General features: G+C 39.6%; 1 protein-coding gene across 1 annotated transcript in view; it reads right to left on the bottom strand.

Moving 5' to 3' along the window:
* Positions 1 to 26238, bottom strand: part of SERGEF (secretion regulating guanine nucleotide exchange factor) — a gene marked incomplete at its 3' end in the record, with an annotated part of 156329 nt that overhangs the window by 112857 nt on the left and 17234 nt on the right. The window contains 1 exon segment of the mRNA XM_082318233.1: positions 5665 to 5825. Coding sequence (XP_082174359.1) covers positions 5665 to 5825 — 161 coding nt within the window.

Raw genomic sequence — 26238 nt, 5'->3', positions numbered from 1 at the left:
ATTAATTTGGAATTCTAACTGCAACGTGCTATTAAATGGAAAATGAATTTATGAATTATGAACATGAAGGCTTTGCCCACACTCACATTTATAGCACCTCGGTCACCGCATGCTGGGTGGGTCTCCCAACTCCAGACTTCATCCTATGTCAGTCCTCTCCTACTTCACCCAAACTGTAGGCAAATCAACCCTTTGTGGTGTCCCATACAGATTACAAAGCAGCCTGACCCCCAACCGCCACCTCAGTGCTACAGTACAACCCCAACAGAGCAATTTTGGTCATTTTAAACCAACTTTCATCTGCAATAGTGATAATTGGAAAACCTCTAGTTTGTACTCACACAGCATATACTCTCTGGCATGCAAAGGCAGTGCGGGAGTTTTCCTTTGCCATTCACTTGGTGTGAATTTGATTTCCCATCTCCCTTTCTGCAATGCCAGCTGCAGAGAAATTGGTATGGGTGACGGGAAGCATGGTGCTGGGAACAAATATCATCTCCTCTTTGCTTTCCAAAAATTACACACCTGGAGCTGGCGACATAGGCTGTGCTCATAACCACGAGGAGAAGAGGAAAGCAAAGTTCCCCATCCTCTCACCTAGTGCTAAATAGCTGAGCTTCATTTCACCAAATTATTTACAATAGGATTTAGGATTGCGACTAGGTTACGGTTTCCATGGGGCAGACTAGTATTTCCAGAGTAACCTCTGTTGCCTCACACACTGGCAATTCATAACTTCCAGAAATGACTTTGCTATGAGTTTTAAATGTCTCTCTATCCAGGCCATAAGATATTCTTTACACGGTCACGTCTTATTGGGATAAGAAAAGCACAGAATAAATAGGATGGCTACCTAGCCAAAAAGTTGCATTTGAATTTCAGCGGTTTGATACTGCTCCCAGTTTCCTGCTAGGAGAACGACAGGGAGAACTGACTGACCTAAGAAGTAAATCCCGTTTTCTCATTTCCTGTAATATAACTGTATTCTCCTCTCAACCATCTTGCAGTCTTCCCAAGATTAGTGTTACTCTCCTACACAGGGCATGCAGATCACACAAACACACCTCATTAACACAGACTTCATATTTCGTATGCAGACTGCACCTTCATTCTTTCGATCCATCCTGTTTGGGTTTTTTCCCCCTAATGATAATCTCAATAATTTGGTCTCTATTTTCATCCTTAATTGCAACTTCTTATTTGCACAGTTAGTTGTACTCAGAACCCACTTCTCCATGGCCTTTATCTTCCTTTATTGTCACTTAAAATTAATTGATAAGCCAAGAACTTGATTTCCACTCTTGCAAGAATATTAAAGGGACCATCTCTACATTACCATTTTTATCATTGCATCTCTAAAACAGCATAACAAAACCAACCTGCGCCAATCAAGGAAAATCCAACAATGCCATTTCTCAAAGGACAGATCAAGACTAACTTGTAAAAGACACCAATTCATGACAAAAAAACGCCACCCCCTGCTGCACTACTTGCTTACCAAGTGAGAAACTCCACATCACTTCAACTTAAGCATGAAGATAATTCAATTAATTGGTCCAGAAGGACCTCACAAACCCTTCAGTAAAAGATGAGCTGGCCTTTACCTCTCCTTCTATGGGAGTCTCTCCTCACGAAGAATCACTAGATGGACAGATCTAACAGCATTAAATAAACATCCAGGGAAAGCAACACACACTAACTGAAATATAACACCTGACCTGTCTGGAACATGCAGATATGAACTAACTTTCCCTTCTAGTGATATCACAAGAGAGAAAGCTTAATGAGTAAAGGGCTGGAGTGGAATATGTAGCACCTGGGTTCTCTTCTCAGCTTTCCAGCTGACTTGCTGTTGCATCTGAAGTCATGCCATTTCTCTATTTCCACTCCCATCCATGCTTGTTTTCATTATTAGCTATAAGTATTGCAAAGTAAGAACCACCTTTTACTATGAATTTTTCCAGTCAAACAACTAAGTATACTAAAGCCATGCACACAGCACAGAGATGATGTATATTTAACACTATCAGGTTATTTAATACCCTTTAAAGTCTCAACTACAGCTTTATTTACAAAAGATCCTCTAAAAATTTTCCCTGAGAAGTCAAAAAAATACAAAGACAGTTGTCAATTTTTGTAAACCAAAAGGTTCAATTTTCAATATTATTGTGTCTATATGTTAAGGTAATAACGATGCTTGTACATTAACCTATCACTCATATAATAATTAACCAATTAATTATCACCATAGCAGATATCTTAGAATTATCTTCTAGGTAGATGCTTAACATTTTGCAACATGAATGGGGAAAAAAAAAAGGAAAAAAACAAGAATATACTAAAACCAAAGCTATCTTTCAAATACTTAAACAAAAATGAGACATTACTGGAACTGCTACTGAAAAGAGCAGCAATAAACTTTGCAGTCAAAGGGCCATGAGGTGTGTGTATTCATGGTGTCATTCCCTGAAGAAAGGAACGATACAGAAGATCCAAACCAATCTGTATTGCACGGGACAAGCGTACACACACTGGGACAAACGTACACACTGGAATTATGGACCACAGTAGGACCAGGATAAACACAGCAGGTACAGGTTGCCACAAGTCCATCGGTTATTTTCGTTTACTGACAGAACTGGCCCCTACATCCACCATCAAGATTTAAGTTGGGTGATGGCAAAACTGAGGAAAGAATTAAGCCCAAGAAAACACATACGCAACAGTGACAGTGTGACACAGAATTTTTTTTAATTTCTTAACTGAAATTTGAGATCTCTCTCCTCAGAAAACTGTAATCTAGCACAGCTTGCTTTAATTAGAGAAAGGATATGATGAAGACATGGCTCCATGTGAACAGTGCTGCATATCCAAAATGACTGTAGCCCTTCCTTCCATCCAGTTTAGCAAGAAATGTTCAGCACTGCACAATGACTTCTCACTTGTTTATTGCTGCAGCAAATGTTTGCTGCAATGTGAACGACATACTGAACATACCACAAACAGTAAAGCGATAGCTATTAAAACCAAAAATATCAAACGGACTGGAAAAGCATTTTGACAAGGAGGAAACATTAAACCACATCTTTGTAGCATTTGCTAAATACAGAGGCTCATCATATTTCAGGCCATTCGTATTTAATTGTCCTTTCATCTGAAGAGCGGTGGATATGAATGCACATCAGGCAGCAGATGAGTCAGATGTTCTGAAGAGGTCCAATCAAGGACACCCCACAACACAAGAGCACTGCATGCATAATGTCTCGCACAACTGACTTCGGCTACAGCCTGAAGTTTCTTTTCAGTGCCTCATCCTATTCCATGGTGGTTATGCACCAAAGCACTGAGAAGAAATAAATAGACCTGCAGTCGCATAATTCAAAAAGTTTAAACACATGAGACTCCAGGAACCTGATGTCCACATACTCTTTTAAAGCTAGCAGGAAGACATGCTTAGATTAGTAGATAATTACCTAAAACTCAGGCTTTTGTTCTTCCATTGTTTCAGTTGAAAGGAAAAAAGTGCTCATATTTCTCAAGGTCAATGCTTCCAAATGAGTTTGTCAGATGAAGTCAAACTCACAATGGAATAGGTCACTCACAACACTTCAAAAATCATGTTTTGGAGTGGTAGACGGACACAGACATTATACCAATTTCAGGACAAAGAAAGGAGAATCCCTGGTCTTTGGTGGAGAAAGCAGGTAAGCCATGGGCATGGAGACAAGGAGCAGCACAGGAGGTTAAATCTACTATGCTGTCCTTGAGGTAAACTAGTGTGCCTTTTACACTATCCTCTAATCCTTAGATTAGTTTCTCCATTTTGGTTCTAACAATATTAACTGAAGTGCAGAGGCAATCAGCAGACCACAACTTTGCCAAAAATTCCATTGAATCATTACAAGTGATTTATAAAAATAGACCATGGATAAAAATCATTAGTTACAATGCTCAACTGTTAAAACTGGCTCTCTGCATTAAACATGCAAATTGGAATTGTTAATTCAAGGTAAACATGGAAAAGAACTCATCTTCTCTGTATTCCTTTTAATTCAGCTCTCAAATCAAACCTCGTCTCCATACAACAAATGGAAAAGGGCATAGCTTGTGTGTAAACGAAAACCAGCTCACACTCTACATAGCCTACATACTGCAATTCAATGCATTTTTAAGTATAAATTCTAGCTCTGGCATTATTTTGTAATCTTGAAGTGAAGCAATTTAGGCTCTTATTATCTGCTTTTCCCGTTTCTCATCAACACAGCTCCTCTTAGGGTACAAATGATGCTAGCTCTTGATCACGCTCTTCTTAAATCATCTTCATGCTGTTACCTCTGCAAAGAACGATGCCTGCTCCAGAACACTGCCATTGCTAATCACTCAGATCAGGTCTCTCATAGGTCTATAAGGAGGAACAGCGCTGAGGGCAGCAGAATGAAGATGAGATTGTTTTTCTCTTCCTTTTCAAGGAATATATCTGAATGCATCCCTTTCCTTCACCTTCATGGATCGCTCGTCCTGCCAAGCGTAAGTTCCCTGTGCAAAAGCTATGGCTGCCTTGGCTTTGTATTGTACGAGAAACGACAGAACTACATACTTGAGGCACTGCCCAAAGCACAAATGAAAAACAGCGTGAAACAGATTCAACAAAGGTGTTCTCTATAGGTATCTAGTGACAAAAGCAGGGACACCCATCTCAAAAGGAGTAAGAAAGCTGTTTTGAGACTCAGTGGAATCAACACTGACTAAACAAATTATTCATTACTGCAGCATCCTGGGCTCTGAAGCTCCACTTCACATCTCTGAGTGCACACATTCACAGAACACTGATGATGGGAAAGGGCAGAGGCTGACTCTTCTAACCAAAGTCTCGCCATGGGGGACTACCAGGAGGTAGAGATGCAGTACGTACATTGCAGCTGAAGCTGTCAACCTGTACTTACCCCTTGTGTTTCGACTGCAGGCTACCCCACAGGGAGATGCATACCTTTTGACTGGTTATCTGCCCAGATGGGACCTGCACATTGCCTGCCAACAGGCCAATTGCCATATGCTGCCTCTCAGCCACTAAAAAGCCAAGAAAATGGTTTGTAAGCAGTACAGGTTGCATGTGGTGTCAGACTACAGCAAACAACTCGAGTAAAGTTTTCTTTCTGGTCACCTTTATGCTTGAGGATAAATCATTTTGTACCAAATTAGCCATATGAAAAGAAAGCCTCCAACATCACTCGAGGATGTTATAAGGTAGAGAAATATTCTAGAAGCTGCAGCATTATTATTTATCAGCTAGAGAAAGGCCACTGGCTAAACTGTTAGTGAGGGCATCAGACAAAAGCAGCGCTGCAGCTGGGCAGGGTCCCAGCTCATCTGCTAGGCTGTATTGCAGGTGCAACTATCTCCTGCACACATTGGTATTTGAGAGAACTTGACATCTTCTGCTAATGGTAACTCTGGTTCCACCAAGGAAAAATCAGTTTCTGAATGCAAAAGCCTTTTAAGAAATTTGAAATAATTGAATTGTATTAACTTCTGAGCTTACAGGAAGAGCAGTGAGGGTGTGTGCTGCAGCATTTGAAAAGGTTCTATTAGGAAATTGTTCTGATTATTTTGATGCACCAAAAAAAAAGGGGGGGGGGGAATAAAATGGTAATTTTCTTCCTTTACCTGAGATGCTCCATTTAGGCAAGGCACTGAAATAGGGGTGTTACACAACAGCTCCAAGCGTTGTTCAGATGCTGTGCACGCCTCTTGTCCATCGAGAACCACTGCATGCCTTCCAAGTTGCCCATAGTCTGCTCTGCCCCAGGTGAATACCTTGCCAGTTTCTAAACACAAAACACATTTCAATATTACTTATTCACTAGGTTTCCAGAACATCTGGATACCAATTCAAAACTAGAACAACACTTCTTAATGCATCTTATCTAAAGCTTCAAAAACCTAGTGAAAACTAACTTACTTCTGGGAGCAGCAGAAAAAAATACTAAAACTAGATAAAGACATATTATGATGTACTTCTATGCAGTTACTCAAACTTCATTAACTTGTTTTCTAGCAGAATAAGGTCTGTAGGGTGGCCTGGGCTATAAATGAAACCACGTCAGTGAAGTTGCATAACCTGGACATTCTGCATACAATATATATACTTTGCTTATACAAAGGACATGTTTTTAGGTTAACAGAAGCACAGACAAAACAGCTTATTCTGAAACATAAAAGATTCTTCTCTCTTCCCAGTCTTTCCCATAGAGACAAGCGATGGATGTCCCTATGGCAAAGACTGGGAAGAGAGAAGAATCTTATTTAATGTACAGTTTTTATTTTCCTGATGGGAGTTACCTTCTGTCACAACTTCTGTTAGCAGAGTAACAGCTCTCAGGACAGCAACTGGTTAGTTAGGACCACCACCACACCTGGCATTAAGCACTGGAAATCCACCGGTTGGTTCTCACAGGAATCACATGTTGGCCAAGGAAAGATAACTTTAAATGAAATCAGCACCATATGGATCACCCTTCTCTCCACATATTATACTGGGTTCACTGCTGCGGGACTGACACCCAAAAGTCCATTCTCCAGTATGGATAACATCGATAAAGCAATTCTTTTTACCCTTGGTTCATAATATTAAAAAACAAACAAAACAACAAAAAAACCCAAACAAAACCACAACACACACCCACACACCACTCCAAATCAACCACCCAAAACAAAACGCAATCATACTAAGTGACAGCTTTATTTTCTTAATGAATTAACTAGATCTCTGGAAGTATGTCATGAAAAGCTGTCCCTTCTGGGCTTCCAATTAAAAAAAGTTATATCCACACAGCATAAACAGTATGTTCTCAACTTGGTTTTGACTAGAAGCAGCAACCCACAATCCAGCCCAGAAGGAAGCCTGCAATGACCTTGAGGTACATACACACTTCAGCCAAACCTCAAACTCCTCTTCAGAATTGAACTCAAGTCATCAAGTCATAAGCCAAATTATGTGGATTTGAGGAAAATACAATCAAGTCAAGCAAGTCAGCTTCAACACACACACACACAGTTCTCCCCTTGTCAGTCAGTACAGACATATCCCACAGAGGGGCTGGGAGCAGGGGGTACCGGTCACACTGCCCAAAGATGACAACTCAGGGTTTTCTTAACACACGCCATAACACAAACCTTTGGAAACCTGAACACCTGCCTTTTACTTTGGGTGCTCTTAAACTGTCTTGAAGGGGACACAGGTAGCCACTGCTGGTTTGTGGAGTTTAAGCTGATAACGTATCTCATAAATAAACTGGGAATCTCTAACTTCATATATTTAAACAGACAAGTATATGCATTTTCCTTGGAAATCTGCTAGCAGTGGTATCTCTTACTCCAATCTTTGCAACTGTTTTTCAGATGCATTCTCTCAGTTCACTGATAATGCTTCCTCTGAAATAATTAGGTGATAAAATTAGTTGTCCTTTTCTCTCAAGGGCACAAATATTTCCTTCCTTTGGAGCTTCCTAGCAGTTCAGGGAAAAGTTGAAACCAGCCACATACTACTTTCAATACAAGTGAGGTCTTTGAATATAGTAACCTCATTTTTTTAGGTTAAGGCATTAAAACAAGTTTCATTAAGAGAACTAGCAGTATACCTTACAGAGATTATGAAAACAGTTTGCAATTTAAAAAGCATGCTTGTTTTGGAGGTAATATATTAACTTTGTAATTTATATAGATCTCTGCTAAAAACATCTGCAGCTACAAAAATGTTGCAAGAAGTCTCCTACATCAGTATGTTACATAGGAAATTTAAATGTAGACTAAGCTTCAGGCTTTTACATCAGAGCAGGTTACTGCACCTATCCAGAACCCTATTAGTGGACTGGAAAAGGACAGACAGGCTGCTCTATTTTGTACCAACTACAGGAACTGAAGCCGAGTTTTATGAAATTCAAAGCCAGAAAGAATTTCTGTAACATCTAGTTAGATCATTACTATATGACAGGCTCTCAAGCACTACCCAGACGTTGCTGTATTGATCCCAAGGACCATAGTTTAACTAAAGCATTTCCACTCTCAGAAGCCAAAAGCATCAAGTGCCACAGGCAAAAATATCAGCAACCCACAAGGCCTCTGGAAAGGCAAGCTGTCTATTTGATAATACAGACCCAGAACGTCATGCACAGTCTATAGCACTATCCTGTACACAGGGGCAGCAGAGGTGCCTCTCAAGCCTGACTTTTGGGGAAAAAAATTCTTTCCCCAACCAAATCTGGTGCTCTGCCTGGACCCAGACATGAACAAGAAACACCAGCCACTCGTGTAACAAAAATGATCCTTTGCGTCGTCACATCAGGGTACTGCTCCACCTTGTCTCAAGTCTTGTCTGCTGCTGGTGTCTGGATTCAGATGCAGGCAGTCTAAAATCCCAACACACACCTGACCAGTTACTCACTGAGAAAATAATTTTCCCACCCTGCCAGTGACCAGAAGAAACCAGGGAGCAGCTGGCATGATCACCATCTTGACGACGAGCTGCTAGAGCAAGTTCTGTGCAAAGCAAGCAATTCTGTTGCCCTCTGCCAAGGGCCTGTGAAAGGTGGAGATAAGTACAGTGGTCTACAGCTTCCCTGACTGCAAGATCTCAGCAAAACACCATGACCACCTACTCTGAAGTCAAACTAAACTGCTTACGTAATTTCCCCTTATGAATGAAGGACTAGCGAGTCCACCATTTGCCCCAAGCTGCTGCCTCCATGTTTAACTGTTTTTACTTTCCAGAAACCGTTCCTCTTTTCAACAGGATTAATTTGTCTAACCACAGTTGCCTAACTACTACTTTATCAATGACTGGAAAAAGCCCCTCTCTGCACTACCAAGTACCTTTTCCATGTGCCAGGGCCTATACAAGTTTGGTCTTTTTTTCTACTACTCTACTACTAGACTAATACCAATGGGTATTGGTCTCCTTAAGGTTCACTCTGCAATTCTGTTATTGGATCAATTTTTGAGGCCTTATGTTGAAATTTCAACAGTAACACCAAGTTGAAATGATGTAATACAACTGTATGATCCCAGTGGCTTTATTCAGCCTTACAAAGGCTTTGAAGTATGCTCATCTCTATTATTACAAATTATTACAAATTATTTTAGTAAATTCAGCGGACCTGAAGAACGCAAGCATATTTGAAGGATTAAAACCAGATAGCAATAACGCTTAGCTACAACAAAACACCTTCCATCCACAGATTCGATCTTTTTTTCACTGGACAAGCAAGCACAGAATTACTTATACATGCAAAACCAAACAGAGCCTTTAGAACATAAACTGTTTCTTCTTCCAAACAGAAATAATTGTAATTAACTTGTTTTGCTTATAGTGGCAAAAAGGAAAAAGTTTCAGGTGGTTATTAGTAGGCAAACATGGAGAACATTCATTAAAAAAACTAAAGCCAGATAAATCAATTTTTTGCTTTTAGGAAGAACTTCTTGAATGCCCAAAGCAACCAGTTCCTTTTCAGTGCTCATCAACCCAGTTCTCACTTCTAATCAGCAGAAATTCACTCCCTAGACTTACTCCTGTGTGGTGAGCATTCCCCTTCCCATGCTCAGTCTCCTGCTAATGGTCAATCATTCCTAATTTTCAGCCAAACATATCTGCCTACAGATCCTTTTAAAAAAATTAAATGTCTTTTCTGAGAGAGAACCTAACAGAAGCTGATTTAGAAGCGTCTTCTCTATGAAATACTGATTACATTTTCGGGGGGGGCGGGGGGGGGGGGGGAAATCAGTCTCAAGTGGAAATTTCAGGCTGAGGCAAACACCACTGCATGGAAAATTCCAGCCAAAAACGTTAAAGTCTCGTCAAAATCCGAAGCAAAAGAAAGCACTGAGTTATGACAGAAAGCGTTAAGCAATTGTAATGAGAGGTGTTGCTACAGTGCTGCTTATAATATAGATGGTATTTTAAAATGTTCTAAGAATATTTGAGAAAAAGACATTAGTCATACAGAGTAAGGAGGTTGCAGGATGAATTACTTAAGAATGAAGGGTGATATAACAAGGAGTGTTGGTCTAATATTAGAATAGAACAGATTTTAATTAGAAGTCAAGAAAACATATACAGTGATGACTCAACTGGACAGAGTACATCAACCATGGAAGTGGCTGAGGCATCAGAAAATGAGATATTTCATACCAGACTTTATACAGTAAGAGGGCACAAAAGGCAGAAGTTATTTCTACAACTTGTGTGAAAGAAAGAAGCATACAATGTTGGAAAGCTTTTCCAGTTCTTCTAAGATACCAACAACGCTTCCTAAGACCTTGATCTTGCCATTTTCTGAGCATGGAGGCTCCAATTCAATTCCTCAACTGTGGGCATCCACATTGTCCCAGATGACTTCATTGCAACTGTTCCTTTTTTCAGCAGGCAAATGTTACATCAAATAAAGGCCAGAGAGTTCAATACCGTTTGGAATTAAGGAGTAAGAGATATAATTCATGCATCCTGTGTCAATCTAGTGTATAACTTGAATGAAATGTACAGTACAGGAGTTCAGAGAGCTAGAAGAAAAGGACAGAGGTTGGAAGATTTTTTAAGAAAAACTTCCCAACAGGCCCTTAAGCAAATAGTACATACAACAGTATGCTACATCATCTGAGATTCTACATGGTCATGCAGATCTAGTTTCTTCCTGCTCTTTGAACTGTAAACACAGCAGTCTGTATCAGCGTACGTACAGCAGCAAATCATCTGAAGCACATGCTCACGTCCCTCACAGAATACGGATGCAGGTATGTGCATATTTAAATGCTTGCAGCACTACACTAGCATTCCACTATCAGAAAGGCTCCTCTGCATTTCCTTCACGTCACCCTTCCGTCCTTATGCTACCACAAAGCATAGACAGTTGAGAATGGCCTCAAAATTACAAGTTCCCAACCTCTGGAGTATTGCAAATCCAGCAACATTGCATAAAGCACTTGCAGTTGTTTCCTGCCTGACGCTGTAGCTCTTACTGTGCTGCTTTATGGTGCTGCTGAGACTGCAGAGCATGTCGTTTTTCCCTTTAAGCAGTTTCTTAATCAATCTGCTCAGCCGCATAAGTATTTGGAGACAATCAGCAATAAAAAAAAAAAATGCATTTTAGTTTTAAAAACAGGTTGGTTTCTCAGTACAACACACCAGACAAACAGAAACATTAAAATTTGCTTATTTTCACTAGATTCAGGTTCATCTTTATATCAGTTTTCCTGTTTTAAGATAATATCATGATTGCACTAGCATTACATCCTTGAAGTCTCTATTCAGTATCCAGGCAAGCTTTGAACTATTCTTTCATAAATACTAGATGAAAGAGTTCATCTAGGCTATCTCAACTCACGGTTGCATCAACAATTACTTTTCAAATGAACTCTGGATATTCACACTGAATGCTTAATCTCATTCAGACTTGAAATAGGAAGTTCTATATAAAATTCCTAATGCTTCCTTTCACATGAAAATTCACAGGAGCAGGTATTAAAAATTGACTAATGTCAATTAGTCAATTGAGGAGGCTGCCGCTGCCTCCTCCTTGTCCCACAACAGGCAAACCAACACCTCTCCCACAACGACAAATCTCTGCTGTCCTTCAGGACAATCCCTTATGTCCTTCAGCCATTCTGAGAAACCTCCTCATCTACCTAGAAACAGCCTCTGAGCAGGGCAACTTTACAGCAAAACATTAATCCATCCATCCTTAATTCCTTCTTGGCTGAAGACAGCTTTAATTCAGCAGCTGGAAACCTGGCATCACTACCACACCTACAGTCTAACACCTGTACCTGTGCATGGTTTCAGTACAAAGCAGGATGAGCTGCTCTGACAAAGGTTTAAACGGCCCCTTCATCGTCTTACATGGGAGTTCAGTGTACCAGAGCTGCCCACATCTCTTAACACATCTTTCTATGACCTCCTTACGGACTTCTACATCTTTGTATAATAGGTCATGCTCCTGAATTTTTTTCCATATTAATTTATAATAGCTATTAAAAATGCATCACAAACACGAATCTATGCATAGTATTGAGGTCACGCCTCATCAGGAAAATTCAGAAAAAACAGCAAAAGCATTTCAGGGATGTCAGCAATAGAAAATTAGAGATCATTTCAGTTGCCATTTTCAGCCTTCTGCAGTCACAGGTTGCAATACATATCTAGTTCAGAATAGCCCGCAGAGCAGCTGCTCAACATGCTGCAATTCACAAGGGTTTCCAAGCGCCCTATAAATAGGGTTAAACCTGCAACAAAAGGCCACAAGTGTCACAGGAAGAGAACCATAAGGGCATCACCAGTCCTCCTCCAACAGCTATGGATTTCTCAGTTAAAACTCCTGTATTCCTCAAGTGGGCCAAAAATTTCTGCCATTGTGAGCTACATCAGATGTCCCCAAATCTGGTGAGCAATTTAACCACAAGCGTGTGGGCAAGACAAACCAACAAGACACCTAAGAGATTTCACACCACTACAATCAGTGGCTCATCTATGATATCCAAACAACTGGCTTCTCATTGTGACCCATTCCTATTGCTAAAAAAAAAAAAAAAAAAAGGACAATTATGCATCATGAAAGAAAATTCACCCAACTAGGAGGAACTCTGTTGCATGGCATTAATGTAAACAGATACAGCATACGAGAACATTATCCAGTCTCCTTTCAGAGCCTCCTGGAGATATCAAAACATTAAACATCCAATGACTCGTATGATAAGGCGATGTAATGGAAAATACTCATCTAGGCAGGTAAAGCTATGAGGATGTGGGAGACTCTCCAAAAGAAGACACTGGGACTGTGACAGCCTTTTAGTACAGACTAAAAGGTTCAAAGCAAAGACTGAGAACTCCTTCAGCAACAGTTTACACCAAGACAGCTTGAGAAACTTTGGACCCAAATAGTTGTTCTCAGCCCTAGGCCACCAGCCTTCATTGTGCTTGAACTACTTGTGACAAGGAAAGGTAAACCAAGCCAAGGTATCGATCTGGCTGAAAAATAGCCTTGGGAAGTGGGAGCTTGGCAACAGCAAATTTTGCTAAAGGCAGTGCTGTATTAAGTCAATTTAATATTCCGTATGATAGGCTAGAGATAACTTGCAGTTTCACATGACATGCTAAGTTTATCATGCACTTTGCCAACAGATCCATCTTTATCAGGACTGTCGACACCATTAAATACCTAAACAGCTTTGACTTTCATTCATTAAAAAACAGGTACGCTTTTTCTTTTTTGCTTCCATAGTTACGCCAAGTTATGTCTCAAGATGGGCAACATTCAGTTAATTGGATTATTCACATACTTAATAGCATGCTTAACTGCTTTGAAAGATTGGACAAAAATACCTTTTCAGTACGGCAGATTCCAAGACTCTCCAGATACCTTGGAAGTCCTGCCTCTGGGTTTGGGTGTTAGATAGGATAAAGGCTGTTTTGCTTTCAGAGGAAAGACTGGAAACATGAAGTACCAAAGTTCTGAATAAACTGAAAGAAAAATTTTAAAATGTAAGAAGTTAAATGCTTGTAAATTTGTGTTCATACAATTTAAAAATGTAAGAAGTTAAATGCTTGTAAATTTGTGTTCATACTGCTGATATCAAACAGATATATGATCTTGGCTCAGAAAAAGAAAATGTCACAGGGAGGTCATGAAGTCCATGCAATCATGAAACAAAGCTGGGGAAGGGGGGGTGAGGGCAGGGGGAGATGTTAAAGCACCTATCGCACTTTGCATTCATCCTGCAAGATGAGAAAATTCCCTTCTCGTTTCTCTCCACTCATGATTAGAGAGTCATGACTGCCTCACCAGCTGTGCCTCTGGCTCATTTTAAATTCAAACTACGATACATATCTCACTTTTAGACTTTTAATAGCAATGCCTTAAAATGCAGATTGCTGGCTAAATTTAGTTACATGATTAAAAACAAATCTAACTCATCTCTACCCAGCAAACAGAACTGCTGCATTCAAGGTTCAATAGAGGACTTAACTCTTCATCTAAAAACAAAGTCCTAACAAAAAGAAGAAAAAAAAGAAAATCAAAGCACAATTTAGTGATGCCTCTCAAAAAGGAGGATGCATAAAACATTAACCAGCTATGGAAAACTATCTGTGAATGCATCATAGTATACCATAGGGTTTTTGTTCTGTACTTCTGCAAATAAATTCTGCACTATGCTACTACAGCAGTATGAGTCATAGACTTTTACTGACATTCTATATTTATATCTCCATGCCCTTCTGCACTGTTATATGCTTTCTTCCATATAGGCCTCCCTAACCTGGAATTTCCTTTCCTCTGCAGTTCAGCATCTCTTCCTCTAACATTCCCCAGAAAACTGAACAGATACTTCTTTCTAAGCACTTAATTCTTTCTTGACACCATTTTGAAAAAGCAACACCCTTGAACTATTATAACACAAGGCATATGCTTTTATTTGTTCATAATTATTTTCTTGTGTCTTTTTTCCTTCCTCTGTCTGTAAACGGACTTGCTCAGGCATTTATCCTGTTTGAGGCAAGGTCCAGGTCTTATTTCATTAGACTTAACACAGTACAGTGCTACAGAAAATCTTACTCAGAGATTACAAATTACAATATATTCATGTTTTCTAGATCATTTTATGAAAAGCATTACCTATAGCTCCAATCTTGCAAACATTTGTGAATCTGCCTAATTTGGAGAATGCATGTGATCTTGCTACTCTCAATACCCCACTGCCATCTGAGCCTATCTAAGAAGGAACAGGCATCTGTCTACAAGAGATAAATGAAGTGAAGGTAATTAAGTTCCCAGTGCTAATATTTGCCTTATCAAAAGACTCAAGGGCATGTGGAAAGACAGACACGGAAATATCACAAGAAATACTCTAGAATGGCAGTCTGAAGAAGAACCGGGCTTTTCTGCTGTCATCCACAAGATGCATTCCCAAGAACAAATTTTCAGAGACCATTTGCACAGAGATTTCACTAAATAACAAGCCTCAGACATGCATGATTCTGAAGAGTAGGAGTCACAATACCTACAAAGAAATAGGAAGCATTATAAAAATGGAGCGTTGAATGACCAAACCTGGGACTTGTGAAGTGGCTTTAACTTTCTCAGCAGCTCCAGAAGCAGCTGAGTTCCACAACCAATGGAGTTTAACCCTAACTGTGTGTTGTTCTTAAGAAATAAAGTACGAAGAACAGAACAGTATCACAAAACCAAAAATGGCACCTCCAGAGCCTCCCAGGAGATCACCCTGCTTTTTCAGAGTCAGAACCATTAGAACAGCAACTACAATTGACTAAGACAGAGTGGGCTGTTCACCTCAAATAACGAGCAGCTGTAACTGCAGCATTCTCACTGACAGGAGGAACAAAACAGTCTAAAAGAGGATGGAAAGGAAAATTCATACCTTTTGAAGTCAAAAGAAGAATAATGAGCAATGATGTATTCCCTCCGGAATATTATCCCCATTTTTCCCTACTCCCAAGAAAGGCTGAGTTTGGGGGGGCAGGGGGAGAAGGTTCACAAGATTCCACCTCGAACTATGCATGGGCAAGATGCTTATCATGAAGGAGACTGCAGGGAGAGAGGGGACAAAGGTGTAAACAGCTGCATAATGGTGAAAGTATCTGGATGCCATTTATGCCCCGAAAAAATTCCATCATCTACATGAGCATGCCATCCAGCTAGCAGAGTTCCCTTTGACTCCTGCCGCTTGTTCCAGCTCAGACCTCTAACTCCTTAGAATGCACATATTAAGAGACTGACTGTGAGATGTTTTCAGCATTTCAGAGCTACAGGACACAGAGCATGAGGCAGAAATTTAGATCTGGTCTAAAAATTTAGAAACATTTTAGAAATGTTACTACATATGTAAATACAATGAATGCAATGCAAGTCCCTCCTGTAAAGAAATCTGAAATTCCCTGCAAAGTGGGAATTATACTAGTGAGATTTACTTCTGATGTTTACCAAATGAAGCAATAGCTGTCCACAACCACCCCTGTATAGCTATAGCATCTATATTTGCTTGCAGTACCGGCACATCTATGTTTAAGGATTACCTAAGTATGTACATGAACGGGGTTGTAACGTAAGTATTGATGTGCTATGCTGCCTGTTAACAAGAGGGGTTTAGGTTTGAAAGCGAGAGAGGGAAGAAATAAGAAGAGAACTTTTCTCCTTAGGAGTAAGAAGGGAACAAAGATAAGAACCGGCTCTTCATGGCCTTTTTTTCCCTGACATTAAAAAGGATGTTGATCGAAAGAAGCAGTACCCTCCCACTCATGTTTCACAGAATACAATGAGATAGGACAGCTTGTAAAGATACCATGAGTTTTCTCCTGCTCTAAAGCAGGTAGCCAGGTGGGGAAGAGTCATTGCTTTGCTCTGAAGTAAAAAGCTTAAAAATCAGACACCCAGAAAGTTATTTTACATGTCAAGTTTGTGTCTACAGAGGATCAGTTCACTGCAGGGACTTGAATCCCAAGAGCATGGGGCAACGTGATTTTGATGAACACTGCTCCAACACAGCTCTGGTGGATTAGAGAAACTTCAAATAACTACCCTAGATTTTTAAATCGGACACATCAGCAGTTTGTTACATTTCAACTATCAGCTTCTGCCTGTGTGCATCCCCACGGTGTTTTGGGTTGGTTTGGTGGGGTTTTTTAATTTCTAGCAAAGTGAGCAAGCAAGAAGAGACAAGCACAAAAGGATTTAACAACCTCCTTTGTACTGTGTGACTTGTCAGGATGATTCTTCAAACCAGATGAACTTCTAGTAATCCACACTGCCACCCTTATATTGTCCCCTTCTTTTCTGGCAGTTTTATTGTCCATTTTCTTTTAATTGAACTGCTTCAGCTCTAGTCGGCTGTGTCTAGCACTAGCAGGCACAAGCCTGAAAGAAACATTTGTGTACAGGCAAATTCCTACAAAACGACCATTGGCTGTTATAAGGTCCAAAACTCAAGATGACAAATGCCAGACTGATTTTCAGTTTCTTACTATTTTGGGGTGGAAAGGACAAGTAGGAAGACATATTCCTAAGGAGTTTCTGTACATATATATTTTGGGCAGCTTTGTAAAGGTAAGTTTTTAAAAATTCTAGAAAAATAAGATTTCCTATATTCATGCTAAAAAGATCTTAGCAAAACTGACATAAAGCACTGTCCCTGAATAGATCTTTGTCTTCACAATGTTTTGTACAATTTTTCTTTTAATTAAGTTACACTGACTGCAAGTGGGAATGAGTTACCTAAGGAAATCCCACCACTCCTAGGGTTTCTATTCTGTGTGAATCAGATGCTAATACCTTCTTATTGTCCAGGTCTTTGTCCCAAAAGAGGAAACTTGTAACTATTGCGGTTACTTTATTCTTCTTACGTACTGTGTTCCTCATAATACTGGACAGAGAAGAAAGCAGAGCTGAACCAAACAAGCTCTTAAATGCAGCAGAACATCCCCAAAACCTAAAGTGCATTCTAAGGGACATAGATAAATGCAATTCTCCTTCATCTGCAGATCTCAGTCTCAGCTGTTTGGGATCCACATGGAATGTATGTACCTACACTGAGAGACAGTGGACTGAAGTTCAAATAGGAACTACAAAAAAGAGGGAGTTGCACCCGAGTTTCAACTACCATGCCACAAACTGCGCTTGAAATAGCTCCTTCTCCTCCTATACAAAAGAGGATTTAAAAAGCAACGCAAGTGTGCAAAAAAGCTTGCAAACTCCCCTTCAAAATTTTCCTTGGGGTAGGAATGATTTGTTTGCTCTTCAGTGCCATTGAGACTGAGCCTCACTTACAAACAAGAGCACAGCTGCTGGAGGCCAGCTCTGGGTCGTGCCTCTCTGCGCAGGTACATCCAGTGCCTGCTGACAGCTGTTCCTGTTCACTGGACTTCCTCAGGTTTGCTGGTTTGGCCCTCTTTAGCTTTTAGTTGCAAGTTTCTCAAGGTAGCAGGTTAATCTTGCTACATGGTGCTAGTGCCCTCACAGTCTGTGCTTCCATGCATATAATTATAAAAAAAACAAGTATCCAAAATGTACTACCAAAATAAAAACTGCTCTAGAGATCAACACCAACATAATTCAAAGTTAAACAAAACCAATATATAATTACTACTATATAGTAGTAATTTATCATAAGGTTTGGATTTCAACAACACTTATAAGCAAAGCAATATTTTTTCATGGGCTGTATTAAAAAAAACATTAACCCTTCATTTAAGGAAATCAAGCCACAGAGCAGCACAGGAAAAAAAAAGAAAGAAAACTGATTTTGCTTAAGGAACACAACAAATGTTAAAGGATATCAGTTGCTAACCACACTTGTGTACGTACTAGACTCAAGTGCTAAAACATAGACGTCAGTCATGGTATTTTCAGAGCACTCAAAAATCCAGCTAAGTCAGCTGAATGCTTACAAATTCAAGAAAATTAAAACCCCATGTACTAGAAAATACCCCATTGCACACACTTTGTTAAGACAAAGATACAACTTCACAGTACAATAGCACAGTCATTCCTAGCACTTAAACATGGACAATGTAACAAGTACATATGGGCAGCTGAAATTTTTCACCACAGACTTGCATTAGATTGTTTTATGGCTCCTGACAACTGGAATAATTTAAAGAATAAAAGCCACCAGTCTAGCTACCAAATAAAGCAAGTGGATACACTCTCCTGGCAGATCTCATTATACTTCCCAAATATCAAAGAAGGGGAAAATGTCCTTCTACAAGGCTACAAATGTGGTCCTCAAAATTCACAGCTGTTGATATATCTCCTGTATCCTATAGTATCTTACCTCAAATTCACTATTTGAAAAGTACCTCAAAGTAACCATGAAAGGAACAAGCCAGACAGGCTTTGTGGGTTTTGTGGGTTTTTTTGTTTTTGTTTTTTTGGGGGGTTTTGTTTGTTTGTTTGTTTGTTTTTTCCCCTGTTTGGTTTTTTGTTTCTTAAGAAAAAAAGTCCTGAAAGGTACTGTTTTTCAGAAACACCCAACTGCCACTAAGCTCTTAAAAAGCACATGATCTATGTTCAAATAGTAAGATTCATTAGTGAGCATTAAGCCTGAATAATTAATTACTAAACAGGAAATGTCATTTAAAGGTTATGAAAACACGTATTTAACAGTCTTAAAATCCTACAGTTAAATGAGATGTCTAGATCAATGCACGTACATGCACAGTTCGTGTACGCATAGGCAGCTTCTTTGAAAAGTTGAGCTTAGCAATGCTTAGCTTTAAATGAAGTTATCTGAAAATGCAATAGCCATTTCTCTAGTACACGTGTCCAAAGACCAACAAAACTAAGAGAGCAGAGCAAATATACATTGTGTTTGGCAATCAGTTGCCATACAGATTAGTTCAACTATGATGTAACGATTGGTTTCAGCTTCCAGCTTTTTATTCTACACGAAGTGAGCGCAAAGCACTTCCACCTTACTAAGTATGCGAACTGTTTGTCTGAGACCACGTTATATCCACTTTGCATAACTGCAAAATTTGTGAAGTGCAAATTCTCACTGTTCGTCTGTTTCGCATCAGTTCTTTACTAAGGGCTTTGAGTTGCCAAAATGTGAATTAATCCCATCATCATTCCACTACATGCAACTACGTCATGTGATGTGATAACATTCAACACTCAAAAAGAAATTGTCATTTTTTTGCCCCCCTCGAGACTTCCCAGCTGGAAAGGGGTGTAGGGAGGAATCCCCTAACCCACTCTTCCAGTCCATGCTTGTTGCTGAATACCAGAGCCTGATAAAGAAGCGTCACCATGGATGGCTGCTGGGACCCACAACACACGGGAGTCTAGAAGTTGAATTAAAAGCTGGGAGGCAGAAAGGAAGTGACTCAAGTTATATAGACGCTGGCCCAGTCTGTCAGAACAGCAGCCAAACAACACTGGTCTTGCAAGTTACTTATTCCACATTTGGATCTTTCTCTAGTAATACCTATGAATGTGGAACTTGGAGGCAGCTTATGACAGAAGTTAACAGAGTAGTGAATTCTCTCTTGCCTTTGCTTCTTTTCAGCTTCAAATAGGTTGGAATTGACAGAGATGTTAGCAGAATGTGAATGAAACTATTTCAGTATGATTCAGGAGAAATGGTTTAACACACACACACACACAAAAAAAAAATAGTTTAAGAAAAGAGCAAGTGGCTCAGATAGTGCCAACAGTTCCAGATACAAGTACACAGAAGAACCAGAAAGACAAGGGCACTTATGGTCAAATTCTTTCTCTTCAAAGGAAATTTGTATCAGCTTTGTACCCTGATGACACAATAGTTGTGAAAGGGGAGGCGTTTCCAAGAGAATTATCATCACCACAATTGCAACAGTTTAATTTGCTTTAAGGGAAAAGAATAAGAGAAAGTAAAAACCCCAAGAAACAGCTCATACCTAACAAGCTGCCCTTCTCAGCACCCAAAAACTACAAGTCTTCTTGCAAATTAGCTCTAGTGGTACAGGATATTGAAAACAGAAAAAAAGCCACATTTACAGATTTCCTGTATACAAGCACCATAAGAAGGTATTATTTCATAACACAAAAGGAAGCTACCACTGCCGAGAGTCCAGGTGAAAGCCTTTCAGCAGAAACAGAACCCAGATCTGGCCCACACATCATCACCAGGAATAGATTTTTTGTTTTCCCAATAGGAATGATAGGGAATAGAGACAACCAAAGCCACCGTCACACAAGTAATTACCTTCCTGTGATCAGCTAAGCCTGTCTTCAAATGGCTAGGAATCAGGGGGTTTCCTTTTAGCGTTTGCATTCTTTCATAAATTCAACTTAATCTACAGTTCTCAGCCTGTTCTTCGTGGTATCCCTCACTGCTTAGTACCATCCATGTGTTGTCAGTGAGGTCCCATTAGAACTTTCTTCGCTATAATCTTCCACATATTTGCTAATGTATCTGACCTTGTTTATTATATTTGCTAAATATATGGCTAGCCATAAACTGCAGCAACCCAACCACAGAAACCAAAGAAAACAAACAAAAAGGGGAAAAAAAAAAAAAAGAGAGTAATGAATCCCTTATCTCACACACTAATGACCTGAACAAAAACTATACCACATCCGCATTTTAAAGGTTCATTTTTCTGAAAGCTTTTTAAAGATCTAAGTTCCTTCAAGTTAGGACAGACACTCACATTACTTAGGTCCACAACAATCACTATTTCCAACAGTAAAAGAGAGGATATGGCACCAAAAGGAGGAGAGAAATTCAGTATAACATAGTCCTTCTTCCCACACGTGGTCTACGTTAGAAAGGCCCCAGAGTGTAACGTTGAATGATGACTGTCATTCTCCAAACTCCTCCAATCATGGAGTATTTACTAAAACAAATCTAGGCGGGACTAATCAAGCATGAAAGGAAGCCATGTTCAGGAAAACCTAGACAGACTAGCCTTATGCAGTGTATCTTCCCCTTCTACTGTGGGAAAGGCACTCTATAGGCTGCCACACACATGAGCAGAAAAGATCTGCAAAGTTTGTCATAGCTGTTTTACAATTCTTGCTAAAACACACTCAGCATTTATCGTGAGCTAAATTTAATAAAAATCCATTTAAATCCTCCTCTCCATAGACCATCTGAATCTCCATTTGCCAATATACTCACAGTATAGCCTACAAGGGGAATTTCAAATAAATATTGTGACAAGTTTCTTTGCCCTTAATGCCAATCACTGATATTTCTATTTTACAATGAATAGCTTCAGTCAAAATTAGTGACAGTTCAGCACCTTCCTGACACCTCTCTCTCCACGTACAAAAGATGTAATATGGCATGGCATACACAACTATTTACTGCACCAACTGAAAGTTACTAAGAACAAGGAGGGGCAAAAGAGGGACAGTGGCCAAAGAAACAACACAAATTACTCAAAAGATGTTGTTAGCAAGGTTCTGTGAAAAAACTTTGCATATGAACAACTCTGAACACTTGATACTAACCTTTCAGAATATACCTTCAGTTCACATTGAACCTAGTCTCCTCCTCGGCAACCAAACCATAGAAAGAATTTCTTCAAGATTTTTACCAAAGTCAGGCAGAAGTAACCCCCAGCAGGGAGCAGCAGAAATAGGAGTGTAGAATTGCAAAGCCATATACAAACACACACACTCTAACTTTATAAGCTTAAAAATAAAGCTAAGGAACAATGCCAACTCATGAAGCCAAAGAAAATGCCAATCCCTTCTACCTATTTACAGCTATCTAGAACTCAAATCCATACAATTTTGAAAAATAAAATTCAGGATGCTTTAGCGTTCAGTGAACTAAAAATTCATTAACTTGCTAACAAAAGCTGATATTGTAAAGCAAGAAAAAATAAGAGACTGTATAAGCCAGAGCCAGCCCACAGGTTTTGTTTATTCAGTTCTTGTTAAAAGAAGAAAAATATATATATATTTATATTTATATAAAAAGAAACATGTTTGTGTTGTAAGACAGAACTAAACAAGAGGGGCTGACACATAGAGTAGGATGTAATAGAAGGTTCCCATTGTGCTGGTGAGCCATAGCTGCTGGAGACAAAATCTGCTGTTCCTCAAGAGAGCACACACAGAAGATCCACCATTTACTGAGATCTATCTTCTAGCAGAAAATCTTCCCTGAGATTCAGTGGCAATTTGGCAGTTAAAAAGAACAATCTTCTAAAATGGCCCTGGCAAGATCCCACCCCCACATCCTCCCCAAAGACAAGTTGTTGTAGGATTTGGCTGCTTAAGTCTCATTTGCAGAAACCTTCCACAAATAAACTGTCTGTAAATTTCAGTTCCTTGCTGCTTGAGGAAAGAATTCCCATCAAAACCCTGGAACAGATACGACCATGATAAACTTCATAAGTTGCTGAGGAATAGGGCTCTTCTGGTCACTAGCTCGGATTTCCTTGGTTTTTCCTCTCCAGTATATTTTACTGCAGTTAATTCTTGATTACCAGACTGACCATCTCCCTGATCCCATGAACAAAATAAGGTCCAAAACAAGTGAAGCAAGGAGATCTACCCACACAAAAATACATCAAACTTTAACCTCCATAATACAAAGATAGTACTTACATTTTCTCCAGGCCCAGATACCTGTTCAACCTCAGCCTCAGCCTCAACTGCCAAAGCAAAATAAAGCACAGCATATTCTACAACACCCCTCAATTAAAATGAGGATGTTTAATCTAGGCAATCCAATAGCATAAGATTGCAGAGGAGACAAAGGATCTTACTGTACCTTGCTGAAGGCAAGAAGGTTAAACTTTGATAAATACTGGGGAAAGGAGGGTGTTGTACCCCAACTCCAGAACTGCACATTTCCAAAGTTAATCTTTGCAAGTGTCCTCCCTTCCACTGAAGGTTCCTTCCTGAGGACTAGCTAAACCTGTATGCACCGTGCCTCACAAAACTCTCAAAGTTGGGGCTACAGAGATATAGACTGAGCCATGCTTGAACAAAAAGTAGGAAAAGCGATGCCAGGAACAGGAAAACAGAGCTTCCATAAGCCACTAATGCTTTTCATTCTTGGCCATTTTTCCTAAGCAGCTATAAAAGGCTGACGCCATGGAATTTCCTCAGCTCGAGGTGGCAGAAATCAAGGTTTGTTCCCATCAGCAAAGAGTAAAGAGGATTCAAAACAATCATTCCTGTAGGCAAAGCAGACTTGATGACCAAATTGCAACAACAGAAGCCAAACTCGTTGGAGCAGAATTCTGGATTACTGAAAGAAACAGTTTAAGACCATGTGAGGAATCTGGACATCTGCCTTCAAAGCTCTCAAAGGACATGATTAACCTAAGGAGGAGCTCCTTCTAGTAAGGACATTCTCTCCTCAAACAGGAAGAAAAAGCTATCACAGGACTGCCCAAACTGTAGCGCTTGAGAAAAAAAACAAAAATTTTTGTGCACCAGTTCATTAGCTTTACTGTGTATTCCTCAAAGTTTTTGCATTAATGGGATGATTCATGACTGGAAAGTAACTTTCGGCCAAAAGAAAAGGTTCCTTTCATATAAATTACTTAACAGAAATCAGCTCTCTGCATTGATGTATTCACAGAAAATAAATAGTAAATTCCCACAAATTTCCAGAACACTTTATAGTTTAGACACATGTATTTTGCAGAGCTTAAGTACTTACTTACTATGTGTCTCTATGGAAGAACATAAAATTAATCCAATTCAGAATGTGAACTCAACACACATAAGGTTAAGGTATGTTAAACATCTTGAAATGACTTAAACACTGACTCCATACCTGTAAATCCTACATGTATCCATACAATGTCAAGTGAATGCTCAATTTTACTTTACATATGCGCTCTCCTAGACACCTTTCAATTTTCAGAGCATCCACTGCATGCAAACTTGCCACAAATTTCACCCCAAAACCTGGAAGAGCTAGTATATTCCCTGTCCCCCAGCAGGCTGCCAGCCAGGAAGAGACTGCCCGAGTAACATACTACACAGTTCCCATCAACCCCTACTTCAGCGGTTTGTACAAACTTTGCTTAAAAATAATTATCACAAAAGTTGAAACAACAGTGAGAGATGGATTTGTGATGGAACAAGGAGCCAGCTTGTAAGACAATACAGAAAATAAGGCAATTTCCATATGCCCGTAGAATCTTTGATCCTGTTATTGCACACTGTTAATTACCCACAGATCCCATATTAAATTTCTGCAAAGCTTTAATTTCTGAATTTTGGTCCCCAAGCTTGTGCATTTCTTTCTCTCCCCTTTCCATGCTCAACCCTTTATAATCAAATAGAAGACCTTCAAGATAGGCCCCAAAGTTTTAAAATTTGCCAGGCAAAAACAGATGCATCTAAAGTCTTTTTTTTTTAAACATAACCAAAAGTTCCATTATCGGTCAGATTGTGAGATGCGTATGTTGTAAACCAACCATATTACCAGTGTAAACCCAGAAAGTGATGACAACTGAAAACACATGCAATACACACACTAAAAACTTATTTCATGATCTAGTTATTCTCTCTCAAGCTTCATAGTTTTCAGGGGCCAAAGTTATATTCTACTCATTCTAACTTGTGCAATTTTGGTACTTAATAGACCTTCCCGCTTGGGTCCTGTAACTGCTCCTAAAAAGCCCTAGAACAAATGCATAAAGTGCCACAAGGGCTTAATGATGGCAACATTTTCCTATTAGATTTCATTGATGATCTCAGCTCAGCCTTCACTTTGTCTCTCTTGCTCACTTTGCCATTTTTCTTTTTTGTCTTAAGCTGGAGTCTCAGCATTGGAACAAACTACCAACAGCAGAGGCGAACCTTTCACTCTCTCAAAGCATCCTAGCAGAGCTGCCAGATCTGTCTGGACCCAAGTCAAAAGAATACTGGCCCACTCCTCCCAGTGTAAGTGCAAACCAGGTGACTACCGTGGTTCCAGTGGCAATCTAATTCAGTCACTGGACCTGCAACCCAGCATCTTTTAGAAAAAGAAGAAAAAAAAAAAACTTAACATCATGTGAATGTCTTCTAGAGGCTACGTTTCTGACAAGCAAAAATTACTGGGCTTAACATTGGGGCATACAGGTAGAATTCAACAGCATACTTTGGAATAACTCACAGGATCTCCCTTGTGGAGCTATTTCTGCTTTAAAATCTACGCATCTTCAGCTGACATCCTTTGTTGCTTTCTCTTATAGTGTGCAACAATGACAGTATTTATTATGATAGCCAGGAACACAACAGGAAGGCTCTGAAGCATAAGCTCCCATTGCTTCATAATGTTGAGCTACAGCATTGTAAGGAGGAGGTAAGAACAACCATGCACAGCAAAATCATAGAACCAAGACCATAGAAAAGCAAGTGCATTTACCAGATTTTAGTTAGAGTTTACTTAGCCCAAGGCAGATAGACAAAGGCTTTTCTTTCTTAAATACTAATTTTGCAGGTTCTGCTTCAAAGGGGTTTGGGGGTTCCTATCAATTCACAGGTTTTTACTTAGCTAATTTCTAATATTTTACCTGTTTTCCCCAAACCCAGCATCCTACCAAATGAAATACAGCTACCTCACATTAAAAAGAACGTCAGGGGCTCCAGTTTCAAACTGTTTGACTGCCAGCTATAGTGGCTAAAAAGAGGAAAGGAGAGTCCCCATAAAACAGATGCCTTATTGGTATCACAGACAAGCAATTAAAAAAAAGGAAAATATCGGTATTTGCTGTCCTAGGGAGCTGCTGAAAAA

Source organism: Platalea leucorodia, assembly GCF_965183815.1.
Source record: "Platalea leucorodia genome assembly, chromosome: 7".
NCBI classification, from domain to species: domain Eukaryota; kingdom Metazoa; phylum Chordata; class Aves; order Pelecaniformes; family Threskiornithidae; genus Platalea; species Platalea leucorodia.
The sequence above is the reverse complement of the archived record's forward strand: the minus strand, read 5'-3'. Positions and strand labels throughout refer to the sequence as shown.